General features: G+C 60.0%; 1 protein-coding gene across 1 annotated transcript in view; it reads right to left on the bottom strand.

Annotated features, from left to right (window-relative positions):
• SH3BP2 (SH3 domain binding protein 2) overlaps nt 1-13,782 on the bottom strand; it is a 37,945-nt gene extending 24,163 nt beyond the window's left edge. The window contains exon 1 of the mRNA XM_069496471.1: nt 13,694-13,782. Within this exon, the coding sequence (XP_069352572.1) occupies nt 13,694-13,746 (53 nt within the window). The 5' untranslated portion in view covers nt 13,747-13,782. The remainder of the gene's footprint in view (nt 1-13,693) is intronic.
• Between the last annotated feature and the right edge of the window lie 618 nt (nt 13,783-14,400).

Below are 14,400 nucleotides of genomic sequence, written 5' to 3'. Positions count from 1 at the left end.
TGTCCAAGGGACAAAGACAATTAAGGAAAGTGCAGAAAGAGGCCCCATACGCATGACTGCCTGGGTTTCCAAGGGCAAGACCATACTGTGGGCCAGGGTGGGTTTTCTGCTCTGGGACAGCCCTTGCGCTCCAGAGGGGACTCACAACGCCCACACATCCCTGGATGCCCCACTGGGGCCTTCCACTCCCAAGCCTGTCGCTTCTGTACCCAGCAAGTGTTCCTGAGCTGGGCTGCAGCATCTCCCCATGGCCAAGTGCCTGCTGGGCATGAGGATCAGCGCTGCCCATGGTCCCCGCACCTGGTGCAGAGCTCTGGCCAGGCCAGGAAGGCGCAGCACGTTGGCTGGAGGGAGGAGGCCAGGGCAGGGGTTCCTAGGTGAGGTGGGTGGGGCTGGGGACAGTGACGCAGCTGAGTTGCAGGGGGAGCTCGCCTGGAGCTACTCTCCTGCCTGAAACCACAAGCCAGCAGAGGCGTTCAGGATTCACACTTCAGTTCACTGTAAACACTGACGAATTTCCACCTTTTAATTGCCGGAGAAAAAATTTCCAGAGTGCTGAGGTGTGGCCCCGGTCTATAGTTCCTGGCTCCTCACAAGGCTGTAGCCCGCCCAGCCTGGCCTGAAGGGGGTCACTGCCCCCACTGCAGCCAGCCTGGGCACCCAAGGCCCCAGGCCCTGCGCGGTCCTAAGAGAGGCGCTCAGGCCAGCCTGACCAGCGGCTCCCTCTCGAGAGGGCCATCTCACCGTGGGTACTTGGCAGGCAGAATGGTGCAGTAGTTAGAGCACAGGCATGGGGGGAACAGGCTGGGCTTAATCCCCTCTTCCTAGCCTGTGTTCCACTCTGAGCCTCAGTTTCCTCATCTGAGGAGTGGGGCCGACAGGACCCCCTGGCATGGTGGGTGGGGCTTCTGGTCACTGGGTTCCGCTGGCCACGCCATTGTCATGTCAGGAAGGGAGGAAATGCCAAAGGAGAGTGACCTGGAAAGTCCTGTGCAAAGTCCAGTGATGCTCTCCCACAGCGCCTTCGGGGCTGGCTCTGAGCATGCTCCAGCCTCCCCGCTGGCCCTCACCCCCACTCCTGCCCCCTTGGCCCCTCACCCAGACCACACACACTGCCTCTGGGCTGGACCCACCACCCGCAGGCACAGCCCTGGCCCACCTGTTGCACACCCACACCTGTGGCATCTCTATCTGTCAGCTACCTGCCCCTTTCCTGACGTCAGCTCTGGGAGCAGAGATCCCAGTGTTCATCCCGTGTGTCCCCAGCACTAGTGCCCACGTGACGCAGGCACCAGGCGCTTCCTGCAGCATGGGCAGATCTCATCCACACTCCAACTAGCTGGATTCCCCCTACTCTCCATTTGCTGAACTAAACCATTTATCCAGCCCCAAGGACCCCCACTTCTTCATCCCAGGGGGCCTCAGCCATGAGAGGGATGCCCTTGCAGGGGCTGTGCACCCACAGAGCAGGGCCTGGGCCCCCCAGGCAGCCTCTCCAGCCTCAGTGTCCTTGTCTACAAAGCAAGGGCAGAGCAGATCAGGGGCTGGGAGAGCACCCCCCCACACACACCCGGCCCCACCTTGCTGTTAACCTCCAGGGGTCAAAGGGACACGGCCGGGTGGGCAGTCTGCTAGGCACCTGTGTCGGGATCCCTGGAAGCAGACAGGCAGTCTCCTCTGAGGTCAGAGTCAAGCTGACTCCTGGCCAGATGAGGAACCCACAGGAGGCAGAACTTCCCCAAGTCCAGCCTGTTCTACCCCTCCCCTTCCCAGTGGCCACCATGCTCGCTGCTGGGGTCAAGCTAGGCCTGCTCCCTCAGCACACATTTGCTGAGCGTCCACCCCACTGGGCCTGAGAAGGCTCCAGGAGGCAGTTCTAGGAGCACACTGGCATCTGATGCTGGACACCTCTCACCCAGACAGGACCTAGTCCCTGCCACCAGCCCCAGGCCAGCCCCCTCAGGAACAGAGGGCTGCTACCAACCAGACCCTCCTGGGACACCTGTGTCACATGCACGTCCTGGGGGACAGACTCCCCACTTGCTGAGGCCAAGAAACAGGGGTCATAAAGGGTGGGGTGCTTTCCTGCCTACAGTCACCTCTTATAATAGGAGGGCCAGGCCACCCGGCCAGGGGAGAGGCAGGGAGCCCACCAAGGCCCACCATGTACCAAATGCGTTAGCCTCCTAGCCCACTCAATCACCCACTGCCCACTGTATCACCCGCTGTGACACTTTGATCTCCTGATGAGGACATCGAAGCTGAGTAGGCTGCAACCCACAGCCACCCAACGAGCATGGCCACTGTTACCCAGAGCCTGGGGCCGCCTTGCCCACACCACACAGCCTAGGAGACCCCAAAAGCCTTATTGGCCCCTGCAGAGCCCCTACCATGCATTTCCTGCCAAGCTTGGCTCTGAGGGGGTAAACAGAAGGGGCCCACTCTCGAAAGGACACTGGATTCCACCTGGGCAGAAACCCGCCAACACACAGGACAGTGTGGGTGGGCCCCAGCCTCTGTGGAGGGGATGGACAGGGCTCTGGGCAGGAGGCTGGGGGCACAGGGTGGGACATACCATGTGAGGGTGTAGGGAGGAAGCCACCACAGGGCCCAACCTCAGCAGGGTGGAAATGCCTGGCAGGGCATGGGTCCAGCCCATGCTCGAGGATTTAGGGCTTGCTTCTGTTTCAAACTGATCTCAACAGAGCCCAAGGGGAGGCTGGTCAGGAAACCCTTCCAGGCCACACACCCCCACTCTGCATCCCACTCACTGTGACCAGTTCCCTTGGGGGAAAGGGGGACCGGTGCTTGCCACCGAAAAAGCCCTGGCAGAGAAGCAGAATCCCAGTCCTCGGTTTGCCCATCAGTGACCGGGCCAGTCCCAGGAGCTATTTGCTGAGGCTGCGTAGGGGAGGGTACCCACCTCCGCAGAGCTTTGAACAAGCAAAGGAGCAGGCAGTGCCCGGGACACAGAGGGACTCCCTGCAGGGCTGTGTTTGAACGCCACTGGGCAGCTGAGAAAACTGAGAACAGGAAGGGTCAGAGAATGGTGGGAGGTAGCCCACCGCTGGGCTGGGCTCAGCTAGAGTCATGGTGGGGGGTGGCCAGCCAGACCTCCTGAACAGTGTCACTCCACCCCCAGAAGGAGAAGGAGGCAGTTAGGGCTCTGCCATCGGCAGGCAAATACTAAACTCTGCACCCTGGGACCCAAGCCACTGTCACCCTCCATCTGGGGCTCCCAATCTGCTGGGGAGGCAACCACCTCTGACTCACACCCTCATGACATTGTTCCACCCAGACATGTTGACATGTCGGCCAGCATCCTGGGAGCAATCTTCTGCACACATTAGCCAAGCAGGGCCTTACACAGAGAGCGCCTCAGGCAGAGAACACTTGGACACAGGCCCTGCATCGGGGCAAGAGAAGCCACACACCTCAGACATGAGGGACAGAGGTGGATCCATATCAGAACCGCCTGCCAAGGCCATGTGCCCAGCTGAGGCAGATGGTGTCTCCGACCTTCCCTGAGCTAAGCTCCCAGGTCCAGGCACCATTCACACCTGAGCTCCAGTCCCAGCTCTGTGCCCCAGCACTGGAGACTGGGCACATGTCATTCACTCCTGAGCCTTGCTCCTCATCCCTTATTGGTAATCGTACTCTGAGGACCAAACCAGACAGTTCATGAGGACTCTGCCATAAGCACTTGGCCCAGCACTGAGTCCTGGGGCCCCTAGAGACAGAGAGCACCTTGCCTAGCCCAGATCCCCGTACCAGGGTGAGGTGACAGCAAGGGAATACAGTGGGGACACCGAGGCCATGAAACTCGTGCTGGGGCAGGGTGTGGATGGGAAAGTCAGTCAGAGAGACCCAGCCCCACTGCTCCTCACCAGAGCCAAGGGCAGAGGTCAGGGGTCAGCCACGATGGGCACACTGCGTGGGCACTTGCTCTCTGCCAGTGCCAGGCCAGGGCAGCTGTACAATCCCTCCACACTGGCAGCCACCAGCTGGGGTGTCCCAGGACAGGCCACCAGAGCCACCGGCCCTGGCCCTGTGGCAGTCAGTGGCCTGCACCTTCACCATCTGTTCATTTTACTCATCGCATTCGTATTTTTGTACCATGATGGCCTCCATTGGACCACACAAAACCATAAAGCTCCTCATACCTGTATCAGGCTGAGTCTGGGTATTCCACTGGAGAGGCTCCTGGGCTAGGGCAAAGGATACCAGGGCCCAGCATCACCAGGCATCCCAGCTCCGCTCCTCTGTGCACTCCTGGCTTGCCCAGGAAGCCCAGTTCACCATATGTCAGTGGGAATTCTGGCCCCTGCCCACCCTGCCATAGGCTGGAACCCACCAAGGTAGCAGAACAAGGTCCCTTCCCTCTGTCCACTCACTTCAGCATTTCAGGGTTGGGTCTTTCTTCTGTCCATGCATTCGTTTTTATCCCTTTGTACCTAATGCTAATATTCTCAAACTATTTTCAAACGTGGTTTTTTTCTTTGATGCTATTGATTAGTTTTTACTCTCTGAGTTGTTTTTTTTTTTTTTTTTGGAGACAGAGTCTCGCTCTGTTGCCCAGACTAGAGTGCCGTAGTGTCAGCCTAGCTCACAGCAACCTCCAACTCCTGGGCTTAAGCAATCCTCCTGCCTCAGCCTCCCAAGTAGCTGGGATTACAGGCATGTGCCACCATGCCGGGCTAATTTTTTTCTATATATTTTTAGCTGTCCAGCTAATTGCTTTCTATTTTTAGGCAGAGATGGGGTCTCGCTCTTGCTCACTTTGGTCTTGAACTCCTGACCTCGAGCGATCCTCCGGCCTCAGCCTCCCATAGTACTAGGATTACAGGCGTGAGCCACCGTGCCGGGCCTACTCTCTAAGTTTATCATTTTATTCCATTGCCTTCTGCTTTTTGTCACTTTTCATTCCTTAGTAAATTTTAGGTTGGCCTCAAGAGGTATCATGTCTTGGCTGGGGTCACCCATAGGCTGGCAGAGGTGGGCCCCCAACCCTCTGCCGTGTGTCAGAGCTAGGGGATCCAGCTGCAGCCACTCCCAGGCCAGGTCTCTGGCTAGACAGAGGCAGGGAGAGGCCTGAACAGGCCCCGAAGGGAGGGAGCTGGGTGAGGTGCCGGAAGAGGTGCTGACAAAGGAGCAAAAAGAAGGAAGGAAGACAGGCCAGACCCCGAGGTGGGGGAACCGAGAGCAGCCTGTTCCTCCTCAGCCTGGGAACCCTGGAGCCTCCAGGCTGGGCTGGTGGACAAGATGACGGGGCCGCTGGCTCCTCTCCTGGCCCCTCGGCACAGGCCCAGAGGCAGCCTGGCTGGCTGAGCATTCCCAGGCCCTCACAGTGCTCCACTGTTCAGAGCCCCAGTGAGGACAAGGGTCTGGCGGTAGGCCCGGGTTGGCAGGACGGGTCCCAGCCCCAGCCTCCCCTGCCTGCTTGCAGAGAGTCTGGCCCCAGTCCCTGGCAGCCAGGAATGGGAGGGGTAGAGGGTGGGGGTCTCCTCCCCCACTCTCCACCCACCCCACCCCTTCCCAAGGCCAAGCCTCTGTGCCCAGCCCCTCCTCGCTCTGAGCCAGCCTGTAGCAGCCTGGCAGAGAAGTGGCTCTCACAGAGGATTCTGCTCAGCCTCAGGGTTCGAGGCCTTCGCCTGATACTCTACCACACTGGACTCCTCTCACGCCATCGCATGACCTCCTCGTGCTATTCCCTATACACGGACTCCTTCTGCCCTACCCCAGGTCACCCCAAGACACCTCCTGATACCCCACGGTCAGGCAGGCTGACAGTGCCCTCAGGGGTACTCAGGCAGAGGCAGGGGAAGGAGGGCCTCTGGTGGAAGTCTGTTCCCCTCTGCTCCCTGGGGATGGCACTCCAGGCTGGGCCCTTCCCAGAAGGGAAGTCAGCTCCACTGGGGGCTGCCGGCCACCACAGCCTCAGACACATGGGAGCCCCAAAGCCTGTGCTCCCCCATCTGCCCAGCCTCCCTGTACCCACCTCTGGCACAGGAGCCTCAGAAGCTTCACCAGATTGCCCAGGTGAAGTGCCTGCCTGGCCCTGTCATCTGCCCCATGGGGTCATGGGCAAATGCTCCCATCTAATGCTGGGCCAAAGTGAGACTCCCAGAAGCAAGGTAGCTTCTGGTGGTCAGCAGAGCCTGGAACCAAGCCCCTAAGGCTTCCTCCTGGCTGGGGCATGTCCACGGCTGCCCAGGCAGCTCAGGCCCAGGCAGGCTGCACTGGCTGGGGGAGGTGGCACAGCTCAGTGAGTGCCACAGGGACACAGCCCAGGAGTGAGTCAGGGGCCCTCTCCCTCCCCAGTGAGATTGCACTGGCCATGCTGCTTTTCAGCCAGAAATCCCAGCAGAGAGGGCTTGGGCAGTAGGGTGGACGGGGGACTAGGTTCTCAGGACCCTTTGGAGCCAGCTGGCAGGAAACTTGGCTTGGGGCAGAGCCTGCTAGATCCTCCACAGAGGCTGGGGTGGGGGGTCCTTTCTCAATCCTGTTCCTTCCCAGCAACTTCCTGCCCCCAGAGCATGTGCAGCCATCACCGACCACAGTACTTCATACCCTGGTCACATCCTTAAAAAAATGGGAAGACTGATCTCAGAGAGTCCCTGACCCAAGTGGCAAACCTTCCTGAAGCCAGGAACTCAGGCTGGCTTGGGGGCTCAGAGACGGGCTCTGCCTCTCCCCCCACCTTTAGAGCCAGTGGACATCAGGGGCACAGTGGTTGGAGCCATGACCAGGCCCCTCTCCCTGACACGATGACCAGGGGCAGCCTCCTCAGGCAGCTGTAGCCAGGGGTCTAGAACCAAACTGGGCCCAGTCCTAGGGAGGGCCCCGAAGGGCAGTTATTCCAGAGATTCCTGCCCGCATGGCCCCACCCTGGAGCAGCTCCTCCTGTGGGGCAGGGAGCTGGCACTGGGGGGGATCCCCGCTCTGGCTCATGCCAGGCAGCAAAGTGTCAGGGTGAGGACTCCTGGAGCAGCACACCCTTCCCACTGGGGAAGTGGAGAGACCAGGAATAGGTGTGGTGGGGAGGATTTGTGGGAAGGGTGGCCAGTTAGGGGTGCAGCAGAAACAAAGTCCTGAGACACGGTGGGCGGGTGGTGGCAGGTGGTGGTAATTCTTGTTGGAGGCCAACTCTGGAGGCTCCAGGGCCGTGTTGCATCCAGCTCCTGTTGAGTCACTAGCAGCAGCTAGGTGGGCACCCCATCCCCCTCACAGACCCCATGAGGCTGGACTTCCTGTCCCCGTCCTGCCCAGAGATAGTGAAAGATGCCCAGGTCACACAGTCTGGCCTGGTAGAGCCATCTGAGCCCACTCAGCACCAGGCAGCCACCCCTGTGCTCCTGGAGATTTCAGGTCAAAGAAGGGGATGGCAACAGGAAGTCACTTCCTGTCCCATGCCAAGGGGACACAGCCACTCCTTCCTCTGCTGTGCCGTGTCAAACCCACCCAGCTGACCGCTGACCTGCCTGCCAAGGCCAGGCCCATCAGGGGACTGAGGGGTCTGCGCCAGCTGCTCACCCCTTGGGAAAGCAGCTTCCCTTTCTGGCCTCGAGTTGGAGAGGAAGCGGCTGGGGTCAGGAAGGGATGTTTTTTAAGAGACATGATGAGTGCCGAGTTCCTGGTGTGCGTCCCCGAGCTCTGAGCCTGGTCCCAGACCTGGGCTGTATTCCCCACACCTGTCCACTCAGGGCTCCCAGGCCAGACATTGTGGGTCTTTCCCTACCACCCTCCTGATGGTCGCAAATCCGACCTTTTGCTGGGATCTGGCTCGGGTGCTGGCTCTTTGGGACCCCCAGCCCAGGATCCCTCTACAGCAGGCAGTTCAGGGTAGGCCACACTGACCCCAATCTTGGCCCAACACATATCTTTAGAAAGGATTGGCCACAGAGAAAGCAAATCCTTCCGTTTCAGGTGAGGGCACACAGCTCAGCGCTTGGGCACTTATTTTTTCTCACCAGGCCTCAGTCTCCCTATCTGTACCACTGCTGGGGCCACTGGGTCCAGGCCCAGGAGTAGCCAGGTGGTACGCCACGATGGCTGTCCAGACGGAGCCCAGAGGTGGGAGTGGGGTGTTATGACGGAAACCTGAAGAGTTTCGTGCAAGGCCACTGCACACCAGCCTGCCATTATCTGACTGGAAACTCTGCCTACCGGGCAGCAGCTTCCAGGATGCCAGGCACACCTGTCTCCAGAGCTCCGTGCAATATCAAACACAGGTGGGGAGAGCAACGAGCCAACTTCGAAGACCCTGGCAGAGCCCACCCGCCACCTCTTCACTTCCCGGCACAGGAGTGAGGGACTGGGAGAGTTCACACTCCCTTCACCCCTCCTGTGGATGGCGGGCAGACAGGTCAACATGCAGGGTAACCATGGACCAAGCTGGGGGTTCGAAGAGCACCAAGCTCGGGGGTGGCGGTGGCCAGGGAGGGCATCCTGAGCATCAAGCAGGACTGACACCTATGTTTTCAATAAAAATTGCTCCCAAGGGAGAGTGGCAAGGTGGGCCAGGTAGGCTTAGCTGCTACCTATGAGCATCTGTCAGCAGGTCCTGCCCTCCAGCCTGCAGCCTGTCAGCTCTTGTGGCCCATGCCTGGCCCAGGGCCTGGCACCAGGCACCCAGCATGTATGGGAGGGACAGAGGGCTGGGGCAGCAGCTTTCTGAAAAGGACCTATCACTGCCTCAAAGGCAGGGGCACTGCCTTGAACTCCCAAGGCTGTGGGACAAAGCCAAGGACACCCCAGCATTCCAGGCCCCCAGACTGGCCCCTGACCTCTTCCCACCTTGGCTAAGGGCGGCCAGCAGTGAGGGCTGGGGACCTGGCAGACTCCTTCACCTGGCTCAGGACAGTGGCAAGGCCATAGGGACAGTCCAAGGTTGTGGGGACACATGGCCTTCTAATGCCACAGAACAGCATCACTAGACTACAACACCTCTGTGCCAAGACTGAACGAACTCCCCAAAGTGGGGCTGCCTGCCATGCGGGCTCAAGGCCAGGCAGGCCCCAGCTCAGGTCTGGAGATGCGGCCTCGATGGGGCCCTCGATGCTTACACTGAGGGTTTCTCGGCAGTACCTCATTTCATTTTCCTGACGGTCCCATGAGTTAGGCCTCATTTCACAAGGAGGGAGCTGAAGCCCTGAGACACCTGCTGCCTGGAGCCCCAGACCTCAGCTCCCCTCTGGTCCCTGGGAGAAGCCCTGTGCTGCTTCACACGGTGCCTGCTCTGAGAAGCCCCCGGGACGCCTGCTCCGACTGCCTCGGCCCCGTCTGTCGTGGCCTGCACACCACCATCTTGGGGCTACTGCCCGCCAGCCTGGCATATCCTGCGACGGAGACGTGGCCTCCCTCTGCAGGCTTGAGCATGCAGGCACCCCACACCCCACCCAGCCGCCTGGAGCAGGCACGCAGGCAGTGGGCCGCGCCCGCCCCCCAGGCTCAGCGGGTGCGCAGTAAACATCTGATTCACAGGGAAGCAGAGGCCACTTCTCGGAATCAGAGTGGCTGCAGGGGAGGGGGTGTGGATAACATGTGGATGCCCTGCCAAACCCCTCAGGACTCCTCTGGCCTCCCCCAGGCCACTGCCCCAGAGCACACTCTTCCCGGAGGCCAGTTGGCAAAGATGGGTCAGATATGACTGGAACTCGCTGTGGCCAACCCCTGTGGGCTAAAGGTCGGTCACCTCAGGATCCGGGGGCCAGCAGTTGCAGCGTGGCCTGTGACTTGGAGCAGGGCTACCCACTCTGGCAGCCTCGGAAGTTACAGTGCCTGGGAAGAAGGAAGGAGGTGGGGCAGGGCAACCAGGCACTTTTGTCCCCGCCTGGGAGCCAATGCCACCTTGAGCACCATGAGGCCCCTCACCCTGAATTCCCATCTGACCCACAGTTCAACCTGCCCTTGAGCCTGGGCTTACACTTCACTCATATCACCCCTGGTGTTGAGCCTAAGAATACTGAGTTATAGAAATGCCCCCTGTATTTCTGGAGACAAGATTTGATTTCAGAAGTCAAATAAGGCTTTGCCTTAAGGAAAAGATAAATGTGTTAGTTCAAAAGCTGCCTCGTCTCAGGAGGGCGTCTTGCTGGTCAGTAGAAGCTGCATCTCAAGGAAACAGCTGTAAACTGGGCCTTTGGTTCTCACCTGTTTTGAAAGACAAGGCAGGCCTCCCTTAGGACCAAAGGTTGCTGGTGCTGCTGACAGGTGGACCCCCGGAGATGAGAGCTAATCAGATAGATATGCTATTGCCCAAGCCGGGCCCAGACAGGAACCATGCGGTTAAAGTAATTAACACAAGGCACAGCCCATGTTGACTTCTGGGATCATCTCTGTCTCCAAGAACACAATCATCAGAGCCAAGATGTCTCTGTTTGTTGCTAAGGTAATAGCCTTATCATAAAACTTAGAAGTTTACCCCAAGACGATTTTATAACCCATTGTTCCCCTAGATAGAGTTAGTTAAAGGATCTGTAGTAGCCTTTTAGGAGACTTTGACCCTAAAGCAAACTGCCTGTTAGTATGCAAATCTCGTTGCCCTTGGCAACGGGGAGCCTGTATGTACCCTATATAATACCTGTGTGGAGTTTCAGTCGGGGAGATGGGGAGATATTTTATGCGGGTAAAATATTTCCATCCGGATACCCTCCTTTATCTATTTTCATAAACTCACTTTATAAACTATATCTTTGGCTCTGTGTATTATTATTGCCATTACTTTATATTTTTATTTCTGTTTCCTACTATATTTTTCATCCTTTGCGATGACCCCTGCCTGAGAGACCTGATCGGAAGAAAAAACCTCTTTGCAGGGAGCGTAGCTAACTCCCTGCAAACTGGCGTAGTCAACGTAGAGACCTGATCAGAACAAAGAGAAAAGGACCTCTTTGCTCCCCGCACCCTGGAGTTCAGGTGTAGTCAGGCGCGGGGCACCGAGCCCAAATCCAGCAGTGTGGCCCACAGCCAGGGGCTTCTATCACCCCTGTTTTACAGGATAGGGAACTGAGGGTCAGGAAGTGGATTCACCTGGCCCGGATCTCCTGGCCCATGGCTGGGAGGCAGTGTGTTACTCTTGGCACCATCCTGTCTGGCCCTTCCCCACACAGGCCAAGGCATAGTGAGGGTGGCTCCAGTGCTCAGGGAGGGGGCCAGGCAGTGAGGTGGAAATTCTCCCACCACCACCTCTGGGACTTAGGCAGCCCATACGTGGGACTGTCCCCAGCTGGGAGGGACACGGTCACTGGAGGGATCCAAAGGCCTCCTGGGGAGGGGCCACCTACCCTGGAGGGATTCCAGGGTCTGAATCCCCCTCCTCCTGCCTCCCAGGCCTCTCCACACCACATCCTGCCCATGCTCTCACCACACCTGGAGCACACCACACAGGCCACTCTGGTCAAACTGGTCCTACTGCCAGCATTTGGCTCAGTCTGTCCCTACCTTCGCAGTCACAAGCCATGGCTCAGAGGGCACTCCCCCTAAGTGCAAGCCCTGCATCCACTGGCCCACGTGCAGCCCACCTCCCTTGGCCAGCCTGCCTTTGTCCTCACCTTCCCAGGCTGCCCAGTGCTGGCCAAGCCACCTGGGGTTATTAAAGAAACACATATGCATGTGCCCCAGGCTTGCCAAGGCCATCTGACAGCCAGCCAGTGAAAGGAGGGCAGGGCCACCACAGTCACAACCCTTGGTGCCCCACATGGAGCCCTGAGGACCCAGGTGGCTCCCCAACACTGTCCACTTCTCAGCCCAGGAGACCAAGGACTATGGGTCAGTCACCTCTGGATCAAAGGTGAGCAGCAACCTGGAAGGCTGCCATTTGCCCCAGGCCTCTCCAGGCCTGGCCCTGCCCCCACCCCAACTCAAGCAGAGGTGGGACAGTTTGTCCCTGCTGTCCCTCCAGGACACACAGCATCCCTGAGGGCCAGGGAAAGGATTCCCAGCAACTTACAGTCACTGAATACCAACCATGTGTCCCCACCAGCCCCTTGGGCACTCCAGCCACCCATGAGCTAGAAAGGGGCTCACGCCCCTCACTTTACAGATGAGGAAATGGAGGCTCAGCAACATGAAGCCTCCCAACCACAATGACACAGCTGTTAAGTGGTGGCATCTGAATTCAAACCCCATACCCTAGCCTGACTTCGAGCCCTTCCTCCTCTCAACCAAGGCTGGCCATTGCGCCTCTCCGGCCCCCTTCAGGCTTCCCATCTGTAGGCCTGCAAGTGTGCGTTCCTCCATGTGGCCGGGGCTGGGGGCCTGACTCAGCACCCCGCTTCCTCTGTCCATGTGAACAGGAAGGGCCAGGGCGGACCTGGAGCCCAGCCTCCTTCCCTCTGTCTCTCCCAGGCCAGCCTCCTTGGTGGGCTCCTCCACAACCCTGCAGACCTGGTGGCCTCCCCAAAAAGGCCAAGCCCCCTGTCGGCACCCCTTTTGCCAGATGGCCCTGTCAGTTCCGGGACTGGGCTGCCTACCTGTCCTTCTGCCTGCCCCCTCTGCCAGGTTGTGCCCCAACACGGGGCACAGAGCCAGGTAACGGGGAGCCAGGTGGAGGGCAGGGAAGGGGAGTCCTCACTCCTTGGAGCCCTCACCCCTGGCACCCGTCTCTCCCTGTCCTGCTAGGGGCGGAACACTGGCTGTGGGGATCCGAGGCTGGGCTCCCAGGGGGCCCCCTCCGAGGGTGTCTGGGTACAGGACATACTAGGGAGAGGTAGGAGGGGGTGGGGCCCAGCCCCTCCCCTGGTCCTGCAGGGCCAGAGCCATGAGGGCAGAGGCTCACATGGGCTCACCCAGGTCCCAGAGTTGGTGCTGGGCTGACCTGAACCCAGAGTCCTGCTCCCAGTCCAGGACGAGGACCCTTGGCCCTGCTTTCAGACTGTTGTGAAAAAAAATTCTACATACTTCATCATCAGTGTCACAGTAGGTGACATTTCCTGAGCCCCTTCATGCTGAGGTCTGCTCTGTACAGTGCCTACAAGACCACAGGCATGTTGTCCATGCGGCAACACCAGGGGTCCACACGGAGCACTCCCCCCAGGCCAAAGCCACCTCTGGAAGGCACTTAGCATGGCCACCTGACCAGAAGGCACTGCTGTCACCAGTGTCGACGATGAGCAAACTGAGGCACAGAGAGGGACACGCACACCACGACAGGGCTCAGGCCCTCTCAACATCCCCCGAAGGAGCCGCGGCAAGAGCTGCAGGAATGGGCTGGGCTGCCAGGAGCCAGGCCCACGTGTTAAAGGGCTGCCCCCAACCATCCCCTCTGCCATCTGCTCTGAGACTCACCGCTTCCCATATGAGTCGCGGGCTCCCGAGCCACGGCTATCAGTCACTCACACTTCAGTGTGAATCAGGCCAACAGGCAAGGAAAGTTTGGATTCCAGGGATGAGGTGGGAGCAAATGCTTGCCCAAGCCTGTGGAGGTCCGGCTGCGTGGGTCGTGTACTGGGGTCCAGGGGCGTTGCCACAGGGGCGGGAGGAACGCGGGACAGGCGCGTCACACCACCCCCAGCCCTAGGCCTCCGGGACCCAACGTCACCCCACCCCCCACCCCCGCTCCCAACCCGGGCTTCCTCGGGCAGAGCCGGACGAGCCCAGGCTGGCGCCGCCAGGCCCCGCGCGCGGCTGCGACACCAAGGCCCGGGGACCCGCGCGCCCACCCGCCGCCCGTCCACACCCCCCCAGGACTTACCCGCCGAGCTCCGCTCCACTCCCCCGCCGCCCGGGTCCAGGCGCGGCTCGCATCGGCGGCAAGCGCCCAGCCCCGTGCGGTCCCGCCCTGTCCGCCCCGCCCGGCCCCGCCTCCTGGCCCCGCCCCGAACGCCCGGTCCCGCCTCCTTGCCCCGCCCCGAACGCCCAGCCCCGCCTTCCCTGTTCGCCCCTTCGGAACCAAAGGACCTCGGGATGGGGGTGCTCGTGTATCACCCCGGCGCCTAGGGGCACAGGTGGGCATTGGCTGCGGGCTTGAACACAGCGTCCGTGCCCGCGCACAGTAGGTGCTCAGAAAATTCCGGTGAGAGAACTGAGCAGCGTGTCTGTGTCCCGCCCCACGACCCTCGCCCCGAGGTTCCGGTGGAAAGGGGGCGCCAGCCCCCCAACCTTGTGATCCCGATCCTGGCTAAGCAGGTGCGTCCCTCGCCGACCCCACCCTGCCCAGTGGGTCTGACTCAGGCGAAGGGCAAGGCAGAGGCGTGGGGTCATCCCTGCTGGCAGAGGAGGGCTTGCTGGAGCCGCTGGAACCTCGTCCTGTTTCCACACAACGTCCAGGGCACTTCTCAGCCACTTCCAGGCCTTGGACCAGGTCTGGACCCCCATGGCCCAGGGGGTCGAGCTCCAAAGCTGTAAGGCCCAGAAAACAGGGTAGTTTTTACCTTGCCTCCTCTGCTGCTCCCTGTCCAG

Source organism: Eulemur rufifrons, chromosome 20 (genome assembly GCF_041146395.1).
Source record: "Eulemur rufifrons isolate Redbay chromosome 20, OSU_ERuf_1, whole genome shotgun sequence".
NCBI lineage: Eukaryota > Metazoa > Chordata > Mammalia > Primates > Lemuridae > Eulemur > Eulemur rufifrons.
The sequence above is the reverse complement of the archived record's forward strand: the minus strand, read 5'-3'. Positions and strand labels throughout refer to the sequence as shown.